The 24,436-nt window shown below is 40.3% G+C and overlaps 2 protein-coding genes and 1 long non-coding RNA gene across 3 annotated transcripts; 2 read left to right on the plus strand and 1 right to left on the minus strand.

The window, feature by feature from the left end:
- Nucleotides 1-2,049: 2,049 nt before the first annotated feature.
- LOC124177018 lies at nucleotides 2,050-3,022 on the plus strand. Its single transcript, XM_046559028.1, has 6 exons — nucleotides 2,050-2,094; nucleotides 2,282-2,344; nucleotides 2,433-2,495; nucleotides 2,583-2,624; nucleotides 2,729-2,803; nucleotides 2,948-3,022. The coding sequence occupies exons 2-6, from the start codon at nucleotides 2,294-2,296 to the stop codon at nucleotides 3,020-3,022; spliced, it is 306 nt and encodes a 101-aa protein (XP_046414984.1). The 5' UTR covers nucleotides 2,050-2,094; nucleotides 2,282-2,293.
- A 10,714-nt stretch (nucleotides 3,023-13,736) lies between these two features.
- LOC124177010 (leucine-rich repeat, immunoglobulin-like domain and transmembrane domain-containing protein 2) lies at nucleotides 13,737-16,944 on the minus strand. The gene has a single exon (XM_046559014.1). It carries the CDS (start codon nucleotides 16,082-16,084, stop codon nucleotides 14,225-14,227), a length of 1,860 nt encoding a protein of 619 aa, XP_046414970.1. The 5' UTR covers nucleotides 16,085-16,944; the 3' UTR covers nucleotides 13,737-14,224.
- A 4,178-nt stretch (nucleotides 16,945-21,122) lies between these two features.
- On the plus strand, nucleotides 21,123-23,707 carry LOC124174995. Its single transcript, XR_006869048.1, has 2 exons — nucleotides 21,123-21,483; nucleotides 21,634-23,707. It is a non-coding gene; the product is annotated as an uncharacterized LOC124174995 (long non-coding RNA).
- The last annotated feature ends 729 nt before the right edge of the window (nucleotides 23,708-24,436 follow it).

Below are 24,436 nucleotides of genomic sequence, written 5' to 3' on the forward strand. Positions count from 1 at the left end.
GTTAATTTTTAATCCTTGCTGTATAAAATCAGCATTGTTTTCTAAAAGGTTTCGGTCACAAATGTCGTTTCAAATTTACTATCCATTATCGATAAAATTTGAAAATCGCCATAGCTTCGATCGAGTAGCACCAAGACTGCAGGGTGAAGAATGACCGGCTCGCCGAAAATTTCACCCCATTGGTTATTTGTGCCTTCTTGAAAATGATTATACTCTTGAAATGAAGCTGAATTTCCGCAACCATTATGCGAACCCCTAATGGTACGTTACTAATGGACGAATGAATGAAAGTTGAAAGATTGCGTGCGCAGTAAAAACCGCGAGTGGAATTATCCGTATAGGTATATGGACAATTGAAGTGTTGCGTTTTGGCATTCGTCGTGAAAAAGAATATATCGTGTGAATTCACGAGCGATAGGTAAAAATTAGTAAGTGATTAACGAGTAAAAGTGATCGGGAAAATGGATGCGACAGGGATTACGTTTTGCTACTCGTCACCGTACAGCTTGGATTCTCTGGTAAAATTGGCGCAATATGTAATAAAGAAAGATAAGAAAAAAAAAAAAACCACACGTCACAGAAAAAATAAACAGTGTGATTATATCAGTATAGGCAGATGTGCGATCTAATAAATGCCGCGGAAAATAACCGTGTTTAGAAAACTCGTGTCCATTTCCCGTATCAGATAAAAAAAAGCGCGTTATCTTTCCTTAACGAAGGTTAACGGCGGCCCATGGCCATTGCCACCATGGGTTAAGGGTTCGTGTTAATCTCGATTTACAACTCGAGCTTTCGTCGTTAGTTTTAATCTTCTAATATGAATAGATAAATGCGAATAACCGTGTCGGGCGGGTTGGCATAATATTATCTCAGTAGTGATCTGGGGAGTGTGAACACTGTAAAAATACACCCGTTAGCGTAATAAACCTGTCCGATAAATGGCGGTGACAAAAGGGCACGAGGTTTGCTGCAGAAGCCTTCTTGTAAAAGCTCGAAAGACACACGATGGTCACGATGCGACGTGCTTTCGGAGCATTTCGCAATGCAAACACGTTATTTCGGGAAAGGATAAGAATCTTCGAGGGGTTTGGAAAAGGGTCAAGCGTGATTTCCGAAAAAGGGCCTACAACCGTCTTCCAAGAAATCGACGTTCCTCGCTCCGCGTTTTACGACACTCGATAACACAAGGTGTAACACTTACATTCATATTGCTACCCCACGGCAATCACTTTCTCGTGTCGTGACCAAGTAATTCACATCAAGTCGCATTGCGTCACGACTCGACGAAGATTAAATCGAGGCTCCTATGAATTTCAAGCCGAGCCAGTTCATTTCCATGATAACTCCACACCTTTCACACCGTGTCACGATTCAGCGCTTGGCCTTTTCTTCTTAATTCATACAGTTTTGAACGCCCATTCTTGTATTGAATTCACTATTTTCCAGTCATACCAGCTGAAGTCCCGGGACAACGATCTTCGTTATCTTTTTCACCTGGATCCTCCACGTGGAATGATAACATTCCTCATATGCATGTTTGCCGTCCTCTTAATCGCTTCGGCAATGATCGTGAGTACTGATTTTCAAATCTGAATAAATGATATTCAAACAAATCGAAACGTCGATGCGAATCCAAGAATAATTTCGAAAGAATATGGTGTTTACTACTTTGTTAAGAGTTTCTCGATTTTTTTATTTTTCCTTTCGCCTGCTAACGTTGAGTTACAGCTTACGGTCACCCAGTATGCTAATTACTCACGTTTGAAGTGAAACTTTTCGAATGTTTTGGCATCTATTGTGGAGGTACTGGTTCGCCCTAAGTAACGACGCAACTTTATAATTATCAGATAACAGTTACTTTGAATTGAAGTTTACGGCGGAGAAAAGCTCTGCTCTTCCCTTCCCATTCCTTTCCCTTTCCGTTTCCTCTCATCCCCCTCTCCTCTCTATCTCTCTTTTCGCCCCCGTCACTCGTTCTCAGTCTATTTCCTCCCACGGATCCGAAGAAAGGGCAGCACGGGCGGAAATAAGTACAGAGACGTTTGGGAATTCGAATTTATTCCATAACGCGCTAATTAGTCATTGTCTACAGAGGTAATAGCTTGATTATACGATAAACTTCACACCGGTCGAAAATCACGAAGTCTGATTAACCGGAGATTTCGGCACGTGCGACTCTCCGTATAACTTCCTGATCTCATGGTTCGGGGCTTTACCGAGAATCTGGAAGTTAGGGGGCGTCGACAATCGCAATGGTTCCTGATACAATAATTGTTTTCAGAGCTTACGTGCGATGCGTAGGAATGAAAATCTTTCCCAAGAGTTGCAAGAGGACACTGGTAATGTCAGTAATTTGGTAAAAATAAGGAAAAACACAACGAGAGTAAAAAAAAACCCGTGTCTTCATGTTTTGAATGTTGAAACTTTTGCAGAAACTGCCTCGAAAAGAGAGTATATTGGATATCAGGCCAGCTTATAACTGCATTCACAAACACGTTAGTTGTACACTCTGTGTGAATTTGTGGAAAGACTCTTACATAAGGTGTGAATACGTATTAAAATATTAATAAAATTGATTTCAGTTGAAGCAAACTGACGTGTTTCAAGAAAAGGCCAAGAGAACGGTACGTTTTAGTTTTACGCTTAGGTAGAATGAACCAAAAACTACAATAAGAATTCTAAACAAATTACTATTGACCATAAGCTGTTCCTCGAATGCTTTCAACAGTTGTGGAAAGAGCGTCTCGAGATTGAAATAATGAACAGCAGAATATCCTGCATCAACAAACTTCTGAGACCAGAGGTAAGCCGATGTTATAAGGGGAGTAATTCCTTTCATTTTTTGTTGCTTGTAGAAAACCGTCTTACCCATTGTTATAGTTAATTGAAGACCTTTTCAGTGGAACATATAAGTCAATCGGCTCAGACGTACGTTTTTCTTGCACAGGCGCCGCAGTCTCAATGGCGAAAATCAAGATCGCCAAAAGTTTTTTACCGCGATGGAAACGCAGTAACAGCATGAGGAATGTCTGAACTGAGAAAGTGACATTCTGTGAGCATTATAGGTAATATTCCAAGTATTCTGGTACATTGATATTACACGACGAAGATTAAAATTTTTCACCCAATTAATACGATAAAGTATTTGAAAATTCATGGAATTATTTTATAAGGGTGGTGTAACGCTTGTACAATGTACGTGTATATAAATAGTTTGTTGAGCATTATATACACATGAAAAACCTACGCGCACTTTGCAAATTTTATTGATTCATAATGTGTCGCACCATTTCCTATTTATTTTTAAATCGTAGGTACATAAATATAACTAGGTTGAAGTTAGTAACGGTACTGTAATAAAACATTGGAGAAAAAATCACCATTTTTTTTATTTTACAACGATTGTTTAAAGAACTAAGATTTCGAAATATGTGTGTTTCATTTTATTACGGTTTACTGAATTTCAGACAATTCCAAAATCGCGAAATAACAGCTTTTCTTTAGCATGAATCGTTACGATAACGTTACAAACTTCATTACGATAACATACTATGTACATACGTATATGTACATACTATATATATGTATTTTTTTGCTATTTTTTAACTATTGACCCATTTCAACAGGGTTTCATAGCTGCATTAGTACTGACTAACTGTCTAATGCACCATGCCTGCCTATCCATCCTACTTTAACCGTTGCCGCGTTTCACTAATTAGGAAGCAGGATGGCTCTGCTTCCGCGATTCCCGGAGTCAATCAACCGTCGAACATCAATAAAAAATGCGATATCAGTCAAGCCGTAAAACCCGCAACATGCACTTCAGAGACACTCGATCGTCCCACTGAAAACCTCTCGATTGTCTACGGCGGACAAAAAATTAAAGTTCTATGATCATGAGTAGGAATTCTGGTTACAGTATTTTTTGTTATCAGAAAATTATAAATTCATGTGATCGACGAGAGGAGAAAAAAGAAAAGGTAAACGTGCAAGCTTAAGTTTATACATACAATCTTTGTGTAAGTAACGGCTGGAGATACTTATCCGAGCGATTATCGAGCCCGTGTTTTTTTCCCTCTACCCTTGTAATGCCGTAGCGAGTAAGTATAATAAAATGGAACAGAAATTGCTGGCGACTGCTTCGCGATGCCTGATAACCTTTCGCATTATTGGAATGTGAAGCTGAAATGGGCTCGCCTTTGGTTAGTGTGAAACGCAGCGATTCTTTTACCTCAAGAACCAACGATACCGGCTTCTTTTATCAACAAACGTACACACAAACGAGTAATTTTGGTGGGCTAAATTCTTGGAAATGAGAACATATTAATCATATATTTGATATAAAAATTATCTATATTCTTAGATAAAATGAATTTGGCGTGTAATTTTGGCTCCGACCATTATACGTTCACGATATGGAGGAAACCATTGTTTTTTTTTTTTACGAAATTCGGTAGGAACATCCCCATTTAGCACAGAATTAAAATGGCCGTCCCTAGGTTAAACGCAATTGCAGTTTTATTTCGGTTCTATAACATAGGAGTTATAAGTGGTCTTTTCTGAACTGCACGCATGCGCTGTCTTAAACAAATCTGATATTACGCGACCCTAACCTCAATTTCGTGCTTCGTGAAAAGAACTCATAGCATACTCTTGCCGTATATCTTTATTATTAAAACGATTGCACGAGAGGAGTTCGGCTCATTTTCTAACTGGTAAATTTCCACGTGGGCATTCCTTTAGTCAGCTATCTAATTCTAGTTACTACTACTTTAGCTGTAGGAGCATTTATTTAATATCGTCAGACTTGCCGAAATGGAGATGACGATGATGGCGAGCAGACGCTCGTCGCTTCTGCATGCCAACTGCAAAGTCGAACGAACCGATTTGCGGGATCAAATCTTAGATCACTCGTGGGATCAAAGTAAACAGGTTACCGCGTCGCACAGAGTTCACCTTTCCTCGTGTATTCGTCACGACTGTTGGTCGCGCTTTCTTGGCGGCATGGCGGCAGCAAAGACGGGAGATGGGTAGGTGCAGGATAGGTATACGTATTACAACTCTCCCGATTGGCTTCACTGGATCATGGAAATTCTTGCCTAAGCTTCGGCTTACGACCTGCTCACTTCAACTGGCTTTCCAAAATTAATTTTACGATCGACGGAAGGGGCGAGGAGCGAGGGCGAAATCCTGCTGACGGGTCACAAGCCAACGAGCGAGCTTCGGTCCCAAGATCGAAGGAATTTACTTTAATTCGAACGGAACTTCTACAGATCTCCTTCTTTTTCTCTTCCCTGTCCCCCCGTTTTTATACTTCTCTGCTTGCTTTTTTTCAGCAAAGTTCGGTAAGCTACGAGCCGAGTCGAGACCGGGGGATAAAATTGATTTGGCGATTGTTTTACTTCGGGATGTTAAAACAATCCGTATTATACGAGGCTCGAGGTGAAAAATAATGGAGGTAATAAATTTACGAAATCTTACCAGCCGCTTTCCGCCCTCTTGTGAACTATAAAATTTCAGCACTTACCTTTAGTGGATCAATAAAAATGCAAGGGCACGTATATCCTTCCACATTTAATCCATTTATGTATACCCACATACCTATAGGTATATACTCGACGTACAACCCGCATTCAAGCAAAATCCTAAAATCTTTCCCCGTTTAGGCGTTTGATCAACCGGAAGAAAAACATACGTCTCTCACTTTTATCGGTGAATCGTTGGTAGGTATATAAGAATAAATTTTCAACATCGTAGAATACGGAGAGAGGAGGATGAGGGGATGGGGACGGAATAGATTATACATTATTTTATGTACGTGTATCACAATGTCTCAAAATGGATGTGTGCCCTGAGCAACGACAGGCTTGTAACGATGTATCATAATGCTTACAACGAGTGATGGTATTTTAAAGAGGGAGTCTTAATCGTGACAACTACACCTACTTTTACGGGTACCGATGCCCCAAACCTCTTTCTCCGAAGTAGAAAGCCATGGCAGTGGGTCCTCCTCCGTTATCGCGATTTAACGCAGCATTAATAATTGAGAATTGGCCAATTCACGACAGGAGAACCTCGCGAAGAAATATCGGAAAAACCTTCAGACGCCAAATTCTCCCTCGGCTTTCCCTCTTTCTCCTCGGCCCTCGACGTCTTTTTCTGACTCTCTTTCTCACCCCATATATAGGTATATCGTAGTGTACAGTCCCGACTTCGCAGCTCAGCTCTCTTGTTCTCTTTGGCCTCGGCCCGTTCCTGTCCTTGGCAGATCTTTGCCTCGGGTAAGAAACTACCCTGCATCTCGGCCCGAGTCACCGAGCTGTATTTGGTTATTTTCTTCCAGTCTTTGTTCCCACGGGTTTAATAAAACTGTTCGCTAACGCTCTTCATGCCGAAGAGAAATCCGTACTTTGCCTTTGTCGGAAACTTTATCACGTATACAGTACATCGTTATACCTACGTCTCACATACACATTACTCAACATGCCTGCACTTGAAACACACTTTTCCTTACCGTATTCCTGTGTGTTCACAGGTATGCATGGGGTTTGGGAAAAGCGGTGGTAAGATTCCGTCAAATAGACCTAAGCGGTGTATTTTCATCTCGTGTAAGACGAGAAGAACTCGCATGTGGATGGCAGTATGAACGGGACGCGGGAGTTACAACGTTGCTCTTGACAAAGCACACAAAAGGGTTAGAGTAGGACAAGTGAGTGATTGAGTCAGGAGAAGAGCTCGGGGCTTCGCTACCCAATTGGATTGAACTTGACAGCCGGAAGGAGTTTTGCTAACCTCTGCCTCGATATTACCTTATTCCGCTCTCTATCTCTGTCTTTTTAAAAGGGGGCGAGAAGAACATTTCCTCTGCGTGTCTAAATGAATCTCGCTCTTGAAGCTCGTAAATTGTCAACTCTACATGTACAAGCATGTCTATATACCTCTATATCGATTCGAACCCTCTTAATTCATCCGTGAATGGTAATATATTACCTCACTTCACAATACATTATTGTGTCTTTCAGGCTTCTCAGATTTTTTACTACCTTTTCTGAGCGCTCATTCACAGCTTTCGGGAAAGAATTCCAACTTTTTATTCTCCAGTTATACTTGTTATGCGTTATTCATGACCAATTAGATCTTCCGCGTCTTTTCTTCGACCTTTCTATTCAATATGCATTATAGTAAACGGTGCTCGAATTCGATTGTAAACCACTACTTCACTTTGACCTTTGGAATATCGAAGGAAGAAATATACAGCTTGTTCTATTACAATGGTAACGCACCTACTACTTACATCGATCTCAAATAGTGTGCATGAAGTGGTGTTTAAAAAAAGGATCAATTTTTTTTTGGACCACCCAGTTGGAATTATTTTCGTATATACAGGATTGTTTTTTTTCCCAGTATATCATACATTCATACGTACAACGGCATATAAAATGACGTGAAAATTCACATATTATTATATAAGAGCAGTACTATCATGACTCGTTCCCTCAATACCGTCGCCATTACTAATAGTATACGTATAATGCCAGCAATACGGCGATGGCATTGAAAATTTCGCCCATGTATATATACGTGTACATACCATTAGCATCAGATATTACGTATAATAGGTGTCTGTGGGTGCGTGTGTGTGTATTGTTTGTCGTGGAATGGACTGAAAGCCAACTTTACGCCGGTTTGAAACTGGTTATAAATTCTTTCAGGCCATAAATTTGAATGCAAAACTGTTGCTGCGGATCCTGGACGCGGCAAGGCGTGTAGGGAAAAAGAGACTAAGGGTGAAAAACGGAACAGCAAAATGAACGAAACTTTAAATACGTAAGCGGTGTAAACATTTTTTTCGTAGTTTCCTCGTGCAGTTGAGGTTAAAAACGAGCCCTCGGGGCATATCGGCGTCGAGCGTTATTAGAACGGAAGCGATAAAGTGCGGTGCTCGTTCGATCGGGTACGGCAACGCGTCCGCCATTTGCGAACGACGGACGGACGGATGGGCGAAAGACGTTGACAAAGAAGACTTTGTCGTGGCAACAACAACCCCTAAACGCGTGCGCGCGTCACGTGTCTCGCGGACTAGACGGTCTTCGACGCCATTGACTGTGCCTCCCTTTCTCACCCTCTTTCTCTTTTTTCGCTACCCTCTCGTGTATTCCCGAGAGAAACTAGGAGCGTTTCAGGGTGTAAAGCAACATCGCATTTCTCGCGGTTAGACCGCGTATTCACCTCGTCATTTCGCGCGACCTAAAATCTTGGGCCCTCGGCGACGCGAGCGCTGCGGGCGGGCAATCTTAGAGTCGCACCGACTTTAGCTGCACGGAAAACGTTCGGATGTTATCGATTCCCGCGTCGGGAGAACTTCGGGTCTTTTCGCCAGTTTTCGCGGCGCGGCGCCCGAAGGTCGACAAGGCCGCTCTTTCGCTACGTATCATGTGTGTATGTACTTACGCCCTGGAGGGATCCGTTCCTCGGTAATAAATTGACCATAGTCTCTTACCAAACATTTTTCAGTTCCTCGCTTCTTCCACTTTGGCACGACCAATCCTTTTCCTCCCCGCAAGGGTGCTGCTGCAACGGCCTCGGATCGACACGCGTACAAACCCCACGTAGAGCCTCCAGCTCGGCATGCAAGAACGGCCGGTGCTTGCGTGGCTTAAACTACCCTCATCGTCAGTAGTTATAGAAATGGCGCATAACCCGGCTCAAGTAATTTCGGGTATATGGTCGTCAGCCGGAGCTCTGCCACGCTGCCACCCACACCTATGATTTCCTACGTACGTGTGTATTCGGATGCTTATGGGCGTATGATACCGCAGAACGCCGAGTTACATAAGGGTGTACGCATGTTCTGAACCGTCTACGGTCTTTCTTTCTCTTTATCTGGCTCGCCGGATCGTCCGTGTCATCGATTTTACCACCCTGACCTACATGGGTATGATTTCGTATAACGCAATCATCGCAATTATGATCAACTCGAAATGCTATCGTGTTGTATCAGAATTTTTATTATCTAGTATGGAAATTGTTGAACCCGAGAGGCCATTCACCGAAGGCAGTCGTAAATTTAACAGTCGGAAGTGAAATTGTAAATCAAAGAAACCTCAGTGACTGAAATATTCTTTGGAATTACGAGGGATGAATCTAGATAACTAAAATCATTGGGCAACATTGCGAATCACTTTAAATAACGCGATGCCGTTGAAGAGATCGTGTGGAAGGCGTCGGAAATCACGGAAATCGTTGTGAGGCTGACGATAAACGACAAATGATTTGAATTTATTCATGTTCTATTGATATCTATTCCTTTATTGATTTCCAAACCAAATGATTTACATTAATGTCCAACGATTTCACAGCATTGTAAGGGATTTCCTGTAATTCTCTCCGATCCGGAAATCATTGAAAATCGCCCAGAGCGCTCGGAAATTGTTGGAAATTAGAGGGGCATAGGAAACCGCATGGTATATTGAAAATCGATGAAAATCACATAATAAGATAAAAGTCACTAGTAATCACTCGAATTAAAATCGTTCATACAATATTCAAGTGAATGGCCCTCGGTTGAAACCTGTCGATAGACACAACTCAATCAACACGTCTGAGCGTCATGAATTTTTCTCATGGTCAGTGCTCACGTACCGTATCCGTACAACTATTTAAAATCATGTCATAAGTGCAGATAATCAAACGTAATTTCATTGCAATTTTAAGAAGCATCGAGTAGCTTGTTAAGCTTGTATATCGAAACAGCTCGCTAGAATGGACTAATTTATAAATCTTTTCATTTCACGCATTCGTTGCGACCGAGATTTCTATGTTACCCGAATAAGCGAAAGTATAATATTCCAAGTTACAAAGTAGTTCACTCGTGGTAAGACGACAGCAACGGGTCGAATTCTTCTGCGAGCAATGGTGAAATGCGTTCCGATATTATCTCCACTCCTTGTGCTCGAAGTGACAAATATCTTTCAGAAAATATCAAATAGCTTTGAACCTGGACAATGTCGTGCTGCCTGCTAGGATCTACTGAACCAGTGATTCGTGAACATTTGTTAGACATGACAATACTTGTGAAATAATGCGCCGATATTGAGCCCGTCGTAGAAACGATTTTCACGTGTACAGAAAATATTATGCACGATTTGTAGGGCTGAGAGTTCCAGAGTAACGATAGACATTGATGGAAACATTTTGCTTGTAAGGAAAATTTATAAGCCCAAGTTCGTGTTTACTAGACAGAAAATTACACCAGATTAGCTAAATCGCTTACAAATGTATTATTTAAGTTTCATTAATTTTTTTTTTTCTCTTCCATGTTAGGTTCTTATTTCTATCAATTAGTATAATAGATTCTGACGGGAACAAATTCCAACTATGAATACGCTGCACATTTAATTTAATCGATTACATTTAATTTAATCTGATCCTGAGCTAATAAAAACAATTTCTTTTCGTATAATGCGATCGTTAAATATGCATTCGATGCTGTCGGTTGCAGTTAATAATTTATAACGTAGACAGGGTGATGATTGATCGTAATGTCAGATTGATTGGCAATGAATAAAATATGTATAATCTCAGAAACTAACGGTATTATGTGGTATAGCGAAAAGCTTTGTATTCGTATATTCTCTTGTTATAGCCGCGATAAAACCGTAATTCGAGTAAATACTTCATCAACAGTCACCGGCAATATTCACAATCCGATCCAACTGGTACGATAAAAGAGCATTCTACCTTGAACAATGAGAAATCAGAGATGATTCGCCACCAGTCGATGAGAATTCTTGAAAAATTGAAACTAGACAGATTTATAGTACGGATACTTCAACCGGTTTATTCAATTTTTAGAGCTGTTGTTTCAAATAACTTTACTTTACGACTTGGATCCTGTTTCCTCGTAAAAATTTTTGCGATATTTCACGAAATTTTATTCCTCAAATCTCGTTCTGCGAAAAAATGGTACAACTTTTGGAATCAGAGGTTGATTTAGAAAAAGCCGTAAAAGCTTTTTTAATTTTTTCAAATCACAATATCGCAAATAAATGTGGGTTTTCAAGAAGTCGATTTTAAATTAGCAGCGATGGCAGAATAACGTGCGTTTCAGCTCACTGATCGCATTGAATTCAATCGAACCGAGTAATGTTTGACATTTCGTAAAGAGAAATTTTCAATATGTAAAAATCCAGCTGGCATGTGAAGTTAGGTGATATAAAGACCTAAAATTCAATTCAAAATCTAGCAAATCTGCACGTTGTCATAGCGGAAACAATTGACGAAAAATGAAAAAGATTTCACGTCTTCTCCACCGTGTTACATTACATATAAGTATTCGAACCTCGGCATAGAGTACGCACTTTCGCAAGTGCACCGCGTTAATTAAATTACCCACGTGCCGGCTATATAAAACGCGTTAATAAAAAATATATTCACACTCACGGTCGTGTTTGATGCTCGTAACAAGATTAATAATTAGAAAAACTTCATTACGCGCAATGGGGTAAAGCGCCCCCGATTAGCGTGTTCGTATGTTTTTAACGCTCAACAAACAACACCCTTACACTTGCAATTAGCCACTCGTATTATTATATGCCTTCTGTAATCTCCTTCCCGACTCTCTTAGTTAAAACTTGAGCACAGTATTTTCAAGCAAGGTAGATATGATGACCGCGAAAGCTACGAGTTACGTGCAGCTGCCAAAAACTAGAAATATTTATAGCAAAATCTGACTCGCCTCTGTTGTGAAGTGTCCACTAACATCCGCACATAGAACTTCCAGGACTAGTAGCCTCCAGAATGTAACTCTGTATAATCTTTTTTTGTTGACCGTAGTGAAAAAAAACTTGTTCTATTTGAACCGATTTTTTATACATAACAATACGATTCATATTTTAACAACAATGTTTTAATTGTGTGTAAGCGCATCGATGTATATAAGATATGATTTCGAAGAGAATCGATTTCATTTAGCTCGCAGCAGGTTTTTAGAACCGATAGCATATTATTTTTTCGAAGCTCCCTCAAGTTATGAAGAGAAAATAATTGCGTGGGATAGCTGAAAAATGTTGAGCGTAATAACGACTCTAATTACTTCGGAATAAGCTTAGAATGTCTGAATTCATTAAAGCCTTTCAAATTTCACGAAATTAATGGGAAATTAAAGTACAGACAAGAGCAAAAAAATTCACAAGGAAATAAATCATCGAACAATATTGTAATCGTATGAATGTCCAGGACAGAAGAATAATTTCAGGACGTTTCCAAGAAGTCATGATTCGGAGGATATTTTCAGGACTTCAAGGATTTCCAGGACTACTGGACACCCTGTAATTTCGTACGTTAAAAATGTATCAGACTCCCTAATTTTTCACCGAAATTTGTAAGGCCCAAAATAGCGCTTCATCGGCACATCATGAATACATCAACTGCTTAGAAACGGCACCATTCCCATCCAGGGCAGTGATGTGTTCTCCGTCAAGTTTGTGTATACCGCCAGTTTGTCACGACGCGGGGGAGGGACGTGCGAGGCTTGGTGTACATGCCCAGCCGTGCGTCAATCACTACGGTCTCTCAATCATTCTAGCCAATTGATCGCGAGAGAAATAGACGAGAAAAAAATGCAAGACCGAGGGGGGCGAACCGGAATTTCAAGTGTTATGGCTTAACAAGACACTCCCTCGAACTGAAGGGGCGAAATTTCAGGCTGGGCCAATGCGAGCGAAAAATGGGTAATCGATTGATATGTTGGCTCTGCAATGAGGATCGAAATCCAGATATTCAATTCAATACGCTCGAGTGTGTTCGAATGGCGAATCGGGCACGAGATCCTCGTCATTGCATGTCTATTGGCTTGGCTCTCACTTCAAACCAAAACTTGGAGCGGTGAGGACTTAAAAGTACAAGAGAGCGGTGACGATAAAATACACTCTGCCACTGATTCCAGGGGATTGTTCAACTGCGAATAAAAATATACGCAGTAGGACTTGACTAGTGGGTTTTCCGGGCACTGGAAATCTGGCCAAGACAATCAATTCTTAAGCTCCACATTTTGCTGTAGCATTTAGTGACCTGGATGATGTCTGTAAGAATTCACTTTGATATAGTCGTCAGTGTCACGCGAGAGAAGAGCTTTACATAAACGATCGGAACGGAGAGTTTAGATGACACTTTAATTTATTACGTTCGAGATTGAGAATATTTTATACAAATACATGGGGCTAGGTATAGTATTCAATTTGAAATGTTGTTGCACCCGTGAAAAACTTGTGATCAAAGTTCAAAAAACTGTGAAACCAAACGTATGTTTAGTGTGACTCGATAAATGAACGATATGTTACACTTTCTGGAAAAGAATTGGGTAAATAGGAGTACAACACAAATAACTGAATGATCGTTTGTTTACACAGGCTGAGTGAGCTTGCACGACACAACGGCATAAAGCGTAGACACAAGTATACGCGAAAGACTACACTTCGTATAAAAAGTATAACTTTCTCATTAATACCACACTAGTACTTCCAATCATAGGACGAATTATTCACCCAAGACCAGATTTGACCCCAGATAAGAGATGTGTGTATCGAAATCAAGTCGATAGGGTGACATCGATTTTCCAGACGTTGAACTGTCCAACAAAGTGATGAGTTTTTGATTCGTGTAGGTGAACGAGAGAGGAAGTGTATAAAAGAATATGATGATTAGTCTAGTGTTTTTTTTTTAATTAAATATGACCATATAGAAAATCCATTTATATATACCAACATGTGACTTTAATAATTTACCCTCGCTAACTATACATTTTTTGGAACATTTACAGTCTTTACTTATAAATTGTATATTTGGCATTGCCGTATAGAAATTACCCGTCAATATTGTGCCATAAGACCACTGAAACAATGACATTGTCTTGCTTTTCTCTACGTCTCACTAAAGACTGCGAGAGCTTAGCCCACAGCATCTCTGATCACCCTCGGTACAACGAAGTATAAGAAACTTCTGTACCGCACAAGAAAATTGAGCCTCGCCGAAGGCCGTGTAACGCAACGTCTCGAGTACCACTTTGATAAAGTTCACTACTGCCCGTCCGGCACGTGAAAACCGATGGCCAAAATAACGAATGAATAATGTCCTTTGGCATTGATTAGTCGTATAAGTCATCCTGGTGCCGTCTGCGTAACTCCAAGTATCTGTGTCGGGCATCGCAGTAATGAAGAAGCGGTACCTAGACGTCGGTGCCTGTGCCTTCCTGGTATCCTTCGTCGGGCGAGCTTCGTGTTGAACCGAGGACCCGCTTCAGGGCGGAAACGGGTGGCAAAACCGGGACGCCCTTCTGCCAAACGCGGATCTGCTTAGCGCCCGGAGGAACGGACGAGGCGACTTGCGCCGCGTCCACGGAAGCCGTCATCGCCGATTGCATGTCCTTGACGACGTACCCGCCGACGGGAATCTCCTCTTTCGACTCCCATATGCAGTTCGAGTATAGGAGCTTGTTGTTCTTTACTTCTATGCTGTAGCCGCCGGGCGTGAAGGGTTTAGTCTCGTCGGCCGAACCGCGCCGCGTGTCCCGAATAAGGTCGGGGTTCTCGACGAGCATCAGCGACGTCGTCGACGAGTAGCACGGCCCGGGACCGGAAGCCGCATGGCTCTCGGTGTAGCGGGCGAAGGTGTAATCGTCCTCGGAGAAGGCGTACGGCTTCTGGACGTAGTTCAGGTTCAGGGATGCCGGCGGCTTCGCCTCGGCGAACGTGGCGAACGAGGTCGCCTCGTCATTGTCGGTTTTTCTCCGTGACGACGAGCCGCCGCCTTCGACGACGCCGTTGCCTGCTGCAACGCCGTCCTGCGCGCCCCCGGAGGACTTGATTTCCTTCAGAGGCATTCTCCTCAGACGGATGAACAACACGAGGATGATTAACAGGATGAAAAGAATTAACACAACGAGGGCCGCGGAGATTCCGGCTATTTGACCCGAGCCCAGGGTCGACATTCCCGCCGTTCTCAGCGACACGTGAAGGGTAAAATTGGCCTCCACGCTGCCGGCCCGGTTCTCGGCGACGCAGTAAAACTCGCTCGAGTCCGACTCTTGGGCGTTTGTCAGGACGAGGGTGCTTTTCTTCCGCGATTGGCCCTCCTCGAATATCAGGATCTTCTGGAAACTGCTGAACGCCGAATGGTTCGCGAGCATCCTGCCGTTCCAGTACCATTTTATTTGAGCCGGTGGTACGGCGCTCACCCGGCAAACTATGCTCGCGTTTTCCCCGATCGTCGCCTCGGCGTAACGAGTCACGACTAGGAGAACTGGACGGCAGGCGAAATCGTCGACTGATAGTTCTGAGAACATTTTGTCAAGCAGTTGATCGGGACCCCCGCGACATGCCGGGGCGACGAGCGTTGGGATGTTCCGTTTTAGGAGCCAGATTTTTATGTCCCTCAAGTGGCAGTCGCACTTCCAGGGATTCTCGTGCAGAGCGATACTGGTCAGCTTCTCGAGCGACTCGAACATGCTCGGGTGAAGGTTGACCAATTTGTTGTTGTTCAGTTTCAGGCTTTCCAGCAGTCCCAGGCCCTCGAAGGCCTTCGAATCAACCTCGTTTATCTTGCAGTTTGATATGTCGAGCTTGACGAGGTTTGGGGTGTACTTCAAAGCGTTCGCCGGTACTTTTTGTATCGGATTGTGGGACAGTATTAAATCCCGCAGAAATTGCGTGTCGGCGAAACTCGTGTTTGGTATTGTCGTGAGCAAGTTGTTGCTCAAGTCCAACTCGACAAGATTAGTCAAGCCGGCCAAAGCTTCGCTGTCGATTCGGTCAATGTGACAGCCGCGCAAGTATAGCCGCTGCAGATTCGTAAGTCCTAATCGTTTGAAAATGTACTTTGGTAGGACCTTAATTTTATTTCCACTCATGTCCAACACTTGAGTCTCCGAATCGATCCACCCGGGAATGGTAGTTAGGGAGCGATCCGTGCATTCTACCGTCTGCTTCCCGTTCTTCCATTTGCAAGAACAATCGTCCGAACACTTCTCCCCCAGTGATCCAACGACGAACATTGCTGTGGCGTAGTAAATTATCTGTAGAAAGTTCATGATGACTGTCGTTATTTTATCGCGCAGTTACCCCGCGACGATAATTTCATACCGTTAACCCAGCCGGGGCATCTCTTTTACAACCACACGACCGAACCCAGCGCCCAATATTCTTTTCGCGATAGTCATTTTCACTCAACTTATATTAAATCCCTTCCGACTCCCGCGGTACGAGTCGAATTACCGACAGTCACATTTTACAAGGACAATACAGAATTCCTTCCATTATTATTGAGTAGCCGTGATTCCGGCGAGCACTTTACCCCCGAATAACACACTCGAGAAGAACCAAGTGTCGTCGCACGTATCGTCGTATATGTAGTACAGCTCTTCGCGAATTGTCTCGCTCCCAAGGGTCCGCCGTCCGCCTACGTCTCTGTATCTGGTATATTTATACCGTGTGCCCCGTTCAACTTTTTCACCCTGCACCAAAACCGAATTCACTCCACGGTGCGAAGAGCGATCGAACCTCATACGCACCAACGCCTCGTGTGATTCTGTCTCCTAGGTAATAAAACGTCCCGCGCACTGTCGTTATCATCTACACTGTGAAAGAAAATCATCACAACAAGCGTCGTAACGTCGATGGAGATTTATCTCCCACAGTGACTACACAAATTACTCGTCTAAATCATAAACGACAAGTGTTTCCTTCGCACTCTCACTAGATACTTGTCTCGATCTGACACAACTCACTGGTCGCGATAAGATTCTTTTTTTTAAATACAAACAACGCGCTGCCCAAGCGTTCGTTCCCTGACGCGAAGTAGGGCGCACCCTTCTCGCAGCTATACCAGCCGATTTCCCCTGTACTCGCGAACACTGCGCGCTCCCTACAGAAATCACCCCCGCCACTGGGCAACCAACCCCTGCCTGACGGTGTCGCGGGTCTGGCCACCCCTACGGGGGAGAGGCGCGCGCACCTTCCCAACGTATCGAATGCTACGTCACATTAAAATATACGGTTATTTCACAAAGTGGTTAAATGCACTGCTATATAGTTGATACAGGTTTATGTACCCCATGTGCCTGCGGGGCGCATGGACGAGATCCACGCTCAGGTATTATGCCAGGCTGATTACTGCACGAGCGCTCGTGTGTGTGGTTGTCTTGAGATTCGGTGTGTACAGCTGTTAATTCTTCGGGATACATGCATGCCTGTATACAATACCTGGATTTGTTTCTCCGGCGATGCCAAGGCAACCCGAGCCTTGATGGGTTTATCTGTCAGCTAGCTCGTGGCATAGCAGCGTTCGAACGACGGGAAGGGCAAGGAGAGGAACGACGGGTTTGTAAAGCGGAGGGGGGACGGTGCATTTATGAAGAAATCTACGTTGAAAGGCCTTTTAGACCTAATTCAGTGCCTGAATCAATAACCTTTGATTCCACCGCTTCCGGTTGATGGCACCACTCAAATGCGGGGAACGGTTGATGCGGCGACTGAGAGAAAGTCGAACTGATTTTCGAGATACTCCAACGTGGAACCTCGACCGTTTCGCGGATTTCGCAGAATATCTTCTGATTTCCTTGAATTAGGCAAATTTTTCACCCACACCGCTCCGCGGTCTTTTACAGACCGACAATAAGCCCGTTCCCCTGCAGCCCAGGAGGACATCTTTCCCCTTTCCAACTATATAAAAAAAATTATTTTGAATATTAAAAAATCCGATCACCCTCGATATATACTACTATAAGCGGATGGCGATTACATGTAATTATTATTAATTGCTACTTCTGCTTTTCTTTATTGTCGAATTAACTCTCTTTTCACTGATTGTGAGTAAAAAATTCATTTATTGAAGTTCCTAGAAAATTCTGATAAAATCGGTATTACATCGTTAAACAAGGTTTAGGGCCATTATATTTTTGAATCCTGTTCGGGTCCACCCTGGATGTAAACGAACCGTAAATTCTTTTGATAATAAAACGTATTTAAATAACAATGTTTCGTCTCGCAAGTATAAGTGAAGTGAAATCGTTAGAGTTTCGAAAATATGACTGTTAAGGCTGCAGTCGATATTTCAATTTAATAAAACACCGCGAGTCTTAATGCAAAGGAAGTCACAGTTTAAGGACAACGCTTGTAAGGTGGCAATGGGTGATTGGACACCGAGATCGACTTCAGCGGGTTGAAGTACTACAGTCGAAATCACAAGAAAATGTGGCACAAATGACTATTTATCGTTACTACAGTAGCCTATGCCTCATTTTTGATTGCATTCAATTTATTGTTGCACCGGCATCAAATTACCGCGATACTAACAAAAAAAATATATTATGAGTGACCGCATAATCCAAAAGAATATACATACTGAATCATCTGGTTACGGCTACAAAACTTATCTTCATTTTATATCTATAACTATATTGTTCAGTTATAGTAGAAAACGAAAATAGCTAAAGACTGTGTAGTGATCACAAATCAGATCTCCGCAAAGGTTTTCGAAAAACAGTTTATATGTATATAAAAAGGTAAATGTTTGTTACTGAACTGGGTGGATTATTGTACACACGTATGCACACGCGATTAAATTGACCGCATTTTGCGTCGATTTGATGAATTATTGAACACGTTTCTCCCATTGTCACGTGCATATCGCCATGTGTACTTCAATAATAAATGGTGAAACTATATCCCCTAGATGTGTGTCAGAACCTTCAAGACCGCATATACACATAAAACCAACTCTTCAATGCGCCTGGCTGTATTATTTTTCCCCGAGGCATTTGTTTGTCTGCAAACTACCCAGCTCAAAGCCTTGATTATTATACCTCAATAGATCTATACTTCGATAAGGATAGGTATACATATAAAATCGGAAACGTGACACAAACACGCTATTTCCGTGCTTTAATTTTCACAAACAACAATCAACTCGGGGCTCAAGGGCTTTCCCCACAACGGCCCTCAATGTGCCCGCATAAAACGTAATGCAAGCCTACATGTGTGTAAATACATGCACACATACCTGCGGACGCGGAGGAAAAATTATATACTATCGTCTATTGTCGTACTTTCATTAAATTCCACCCTTAATCATAACAAGACGTCGCGGGTGCCGCTTACTGCTCTCTCATCGTTCTACTCATTTCTCTTTCTCTCTCTCTCTCCTCGCGTATGCCACATATATATATATATATATATATATATATATATATATATATATATATATATATATATATATATATATATATATATATATATATGTATACATATGTATATATACATATACACCCTGTTTGTGTTTGGCTCTACTTGGCCCTCTACGGTATATATTTTTCCGACGCTACAACACCTGTAATAGCCTGCAGACTCGCAGTTGGTTTGGAAATATTTATGGTAGGTTTTTGGCGCCGCGGCCATCCGAAATCAGGGAGGCCGTATACGTCTGACGACATACCCTCGCCTCGCCTCCTGCGGGTCGTAAAGATTAAAGTGCCAGTTAAGAATGCGTTGAACGCTATTTATATTCCCAGTTCTCTCCGACTTTCTGTCATGAGTATTTCTTCAATCATACCCAAACGCGTACAACATCGAACCCTCGGAACTGTTGTATACCAAAATTGAATTCAATCCTCGTTTCTGCTACGGCCAGACGCGCCGAATCGCGGTGGGGGGACGAAATATTTTTTCCGATAATCTATCGACTATCGCCCGTTATTGTCTGTAAGGGCGAACGGTGTTTGGATTGAAAAATAAGCAGTCCGATCGTATTCGCACCTGTAACACGAGCTTGATGTAAATATCGACTTGCCGATTATCTTTCAGATTTTCCGATGAAATGGCAATTTGCAATGTAATGAATAAATTCGGAAAACGAAAACCCCACGCTCTCGACAACACCGCAGTCTCTTCAATATATTACCTATGAACTATGCGAGTAAATCTTCGTATCTATTAGCTGCGAAGAAGACATTTTATTTTCTACGCGGCTCACGCGATATTTTTCGGCGTGGATTTAACGTCGACGGTTTGTGCTCTGAACATAACCACCCTACGGCGAGCAGAATCCATGGAATCCAGTATGCCTATGTTCAGAGCGACGCGTCAAGCCAAATTTTCAACAATATTCGCAATGGAGTTGTTCCGTTCTCTGATTTGCCGATGAAATTGGACAAGATTTCAGACACCGAGTAGTTGCTTTAGGCACTCTTTGGCTTTAGGCAGCTCAGTGTGATACTGTGGGTTACACACTTTTCTGCAATTTTTTCGAGTTACTTCGGGCGTGTTCGGAAATGGACTGCAAGTACTGTCAGTAAAATGGTTTCAGTACTGACGGTACTTTCAGTCAAGTTCCGAACACGCCCTTCTTCATAAGTTTCGAATTGCTGGATTCACGTATCTGTGTACAATATTTAAGAGTCCTTTGAAGAGAAAAGAATTAGAAATTTAAAAAAACTCGCTGAAACTATGCCATTTAGCACATGTATAACGTTTAAACGTCTGTGCATTCGGTCTGTGAAAAACAATTTGTTTTTCTGTGCAGTCCGAAATGAGACTTTAAACTTGAGATAGCCTTATTCCGAACTTGACATTATTTTTAAAAAAATATGAAAAACCCTGAAATATTTATATACGCATTCGACGGAAAGTGTAACAGTCTATTATTGAATCTTGGTGATCGGTCAATTATGTAAACATATTTTTTGTTAACGTTTCGGCCCGGATATGGGCCCTCCTCAGAACGATTTATTTATTTAACTGTCAAGAACAACAAAAATTTTAATAACAAAAAAGATTAAAAAACTATGTATCTTTACAGTCTATATGTCATTGTATTAAAAGGTTTTAAAGAGGTTTTTTTAGCAGTAAAATTAGTTTGCACTAATTCCGTTAATCTTAGACAAGACGTTGAACATTTAAGTAATATTTACAAACCGCTAATCTCCGCCCACACACCACATATTGTTTAACCTTAACTAGACACATAAAATTAGTGTCCCCATAGCACAGTTTCTTTACATTATTTTTTTTACACAATAATTTTTTTTGTTTTTTTGTATATATGTTTATATTTGGTTCACCTTCACTCTGGATCATAATTGTTTCTCCCATCAGTCGTTATTCACCAGTTGACCCGATCGGTTCAACCAAAAAAATAAAAATTTTTGTTAGGCACGGAGAACATAGTCATAAAGATCCCAGCTCCACTTTCTCGGACATTGTGCAAACTAATTTTACTGCTAAAAAAACCTCTTTAAAACCTTCTAATACAATGACATATAGACTGTGAAGATATATAGTTTTTTAATCTTTTTAATTAATGACCTTCAACTTGTAACTCCTACACGTTAAACAACCAGAGAAGCCGACATTGACTACCGTTATTCAAGAACATTGTCTCCACAAATTGTAAATTATGAATTCGGCTGTATCTTAGTCCGCTTACTATAAAAAGGTAAATAACTCTCCAAGTCTATCTTTTTTTCAATTAATCAAAATTGTACTCATTAACCTATAATATATAATAGCCCTAAGAGTATCACATCTACTGTATTTAATGTCTGATTGTACTTTTCTTATAAAAAATTTTTGCTGTTCTTGACAGTTAAATAAATAAATCGTTCTGAGGAGGGCCCATATCCGGGCCAAAGTAACAGGTCGTCAATTTTAAACGTATACATTCGTCGATATCATTTGCTCCTAAGTTAAACATACGTATGTACATATCAGCCGGGTAATTTTATTTACATGGAAAATGTGAAGGATTGGAATGGAAAAATAATATTTTCTTCGACACAAAAACAAGTATGCAAATGAAAGTAAATAAGACGTAATAACCAATGTTATACTGAATCTGAAATTTATTGAGGAACGAACGCATCGCAATTTCATATTCCTTTTGGATGAATGAAAATTTTGACATGCATTTTTTTTTTTTCTTTATACATATAATATAGGTAAGGTTCGTGTTTCAACGTAAATAATTATCAACAAATAAAAATCGGTACATCGTTTTTGGAAAATATACAACACGAACCTACCTTTACAATTTCAGAAATGAATACATTATACTGTAAAAAAAAAACATTTAATTTTATAGGACGGCTTTTTTGTCCCTGACAGATCTAAAACAGAACAAGCCTGGAGTTTCCTCAGGAGTGAAAATAACTATAAAATGCATGTAGACGTATTTATAATGCTATGTAAGTGATGATCATACATCAAATGGACTGGTAAAAATCTTTTAAATTACTACGGAAAAGTTTAAATACGAGTTGCAGCCCGTAAAACAAATAAAACAGAAGTTAGAAAACAAAAAGAAAAAAAAAATAGTAATTAAAAATTAAAGAAAATCTTTCTCCAAAAGTGAATAAATAAAAATTGTTCAGAATGTAGTCTAGAATAAACTCCATTTTAAGAACGGAGTTTTTTTTTAACTCTTATTATTAGATATCAATCATATGCTTTACAGTTTACATTCATAATAATTGTATCACAGACTGCAACTCATAATTGCGATGCTAAGTTTGACGAAATTAAATTTTTAGTGTGACAAAGACAAAGTTTGTATCGATTTTTTTCGGTGTAAAGTTTTCAAAGTAAAGAACAGAGGTTGAATAACATATTTCAACACACGATACAAACCTGTTGTGTGATATTACATTTTTTTTGTTTTTCATTTTTTTTTTTTCAAAAATTTATCAGCGCCTTTTCGATCTTGTGCAATGAAAATCTATGAATTGACATTGCAGAAACTGATTTTCAAATTATTTCAAAAAGTAATTGCAGTTTCTTGAATTTGAATTTTTTTTACCTTCTCAACTTAGATTTGGTACTAAGCATGGCGCATATAATCTAATCTGTTGCTCGGTTTGTGTGTTACATATCTTTTCTAAATTTATAAGATTAGGATTTTCTAGTTAAAGACTAATTAAGATATAAGTAATCAGACTGACTTTGCTTTTCAATACAGAATATTAATCAGCAACCAACCCTGTTAATATAATTTCATGTAGATTGCATAGCTTTCACAGACCAAAATTGCTTGAATGTTGAATACAGAAGTGTTAAACGGGACACGTTGTTCTCATGTTTATTTCTTATTCTGTGGAATTTTTTTTACGCAAATGTTCGAGCAACAGATTGTGGAAACTCGAAGGATCAGTAATGCTTCGGACTTGTACACCATAATAAAATTTTTTTTTTTTGCCACTTTCCAGTAAAGGATAAATATTTTCGCATGACACGTCAGAGATAACAATTTAAATGAACAATGTCATGGACGGCAGAAAAACATTTATAGTCCAAGCGAAAACGATTGTTTGAGTTCCACGTTTCTTTGTGTACATTGTTTTTAATTTTTAATTTGTTTATCATTCATCGGGGAGGGGAAAGGGAAAGGGGAAGGGAGGTAGGGGTAATTTAAGAACTACTGTAGAAGAGATCTTCATCTTTTGCGCGTAACAAATTTAAGTATGGTAGACGAATTTCTGCCACACTATTTTAGGAAATTCTCTGTTTCTACCAGTAAGGAATCGAATTTTTATACGAAAAAATTTCTTGTCAAACATCATACTCGAAACAAATTTATAACCATAAAAATATAATACATGACAAATTCATGATATACAGTGACAAAGCTTGCGAAAATTCGTAGAAATTTATGTACTTCGACAATACCGGAAAAAAAAAAAAAAAAGAAAGAAAGAAGATCGTCGAATTCAAAATGAATTTATAGGAAATGCGTCGCAAAGTTTTTCCGGCATATCATTCTTTCTTTATTTTTTATAAACTTTTTAATGTAGTTATTTTTCTTTTCAGCGTAGAAGGGGAGAAATATTTTATTGAAAAATTAGACATCGAAAGTTCATACGCAATACAGGAAGTTGTAAATTTGATTCAATCCAGTTGCTTTCTAAGATTATTGAACCTTAAATAATCAAAAAATTTGCATCAACCGGTGACGATTGCCGTTCTAGAGAAATATCGAGTTACACTGATCACTCATGTAATACAATATCAATAAACTGAGATTACGGGAGAATGAAAAATAAAATAAAATAAATTGACGGTTGCCATACGCAGTTATAATTGTATAGTAAATTTTCATTATTTTTTTCTGTTTTGACATAACTGCGTACGATTTTAACCATAATATACAGATAATACTAGTACCCAGAGAGTGAAATGGTTGAATTGATAACGCTGTTTGTATCTAAGAAATATTTTTATATCTCTGAGCTGTATACTGGAAATAAATTTGGAAAAACTAACAAATGTTTCCGAAAATTTGAAACCATATTTGTTTTTTTTTTAGTTTTTTATTTTTTTTTTTTTCTTCAAAGAAACCGATATAAAGGAGAGAAGTTGGGACTCTCTGAAAATTTAGTTGTTTTTTTTTTCATTTC

This window comes from Neodiprion fabricii, chromosome 2 (genome assembly GCF_021155785.1).
Source record: "Neodiprion fabricii isolate iyNeoFabr1 chromosome 2, iyNeoFabr1.1, whole genome shotgun sequence".
Lineage (NCBI taxonomy): Eukaryota > Metazoa > Arthropoda > Insecta > Hymenoptera > Diprionidae > Neodiprion > Neodiprion fabricii.

Bases quoted from the DNA above. Each gene is read 5' to 3' on its own strand.
- LOC124177018 (XM_046559028.1), top strand. From the start codon at position 2,294: ATGCGTAGGAATGAAAATCTTTCCCAAGAGTTGCAAGAGGACACTGGT. The intron at 2,345-2,432 runs GTCAGTAATTTG...AAACTTTTGCAG, and splicing joins TGCAAGAGGACACTGGTAAT to AAACTGCCTCGAAAAGAGAG. The intron at 2,496-2,582 runs GTTAGTTGTACA...AATTGATTTCAG, and splicing joins ATAACTGCATTCACAAACAC to TTGAAGCAAACTGACGTGTT.
- LOC124177010 (XM_046559014.1), bottom strand. From the start codon at position 16,084: ATGAACTTTCTACAGATAATTTACTACGCCACAGCAATGTTCGTCGTT.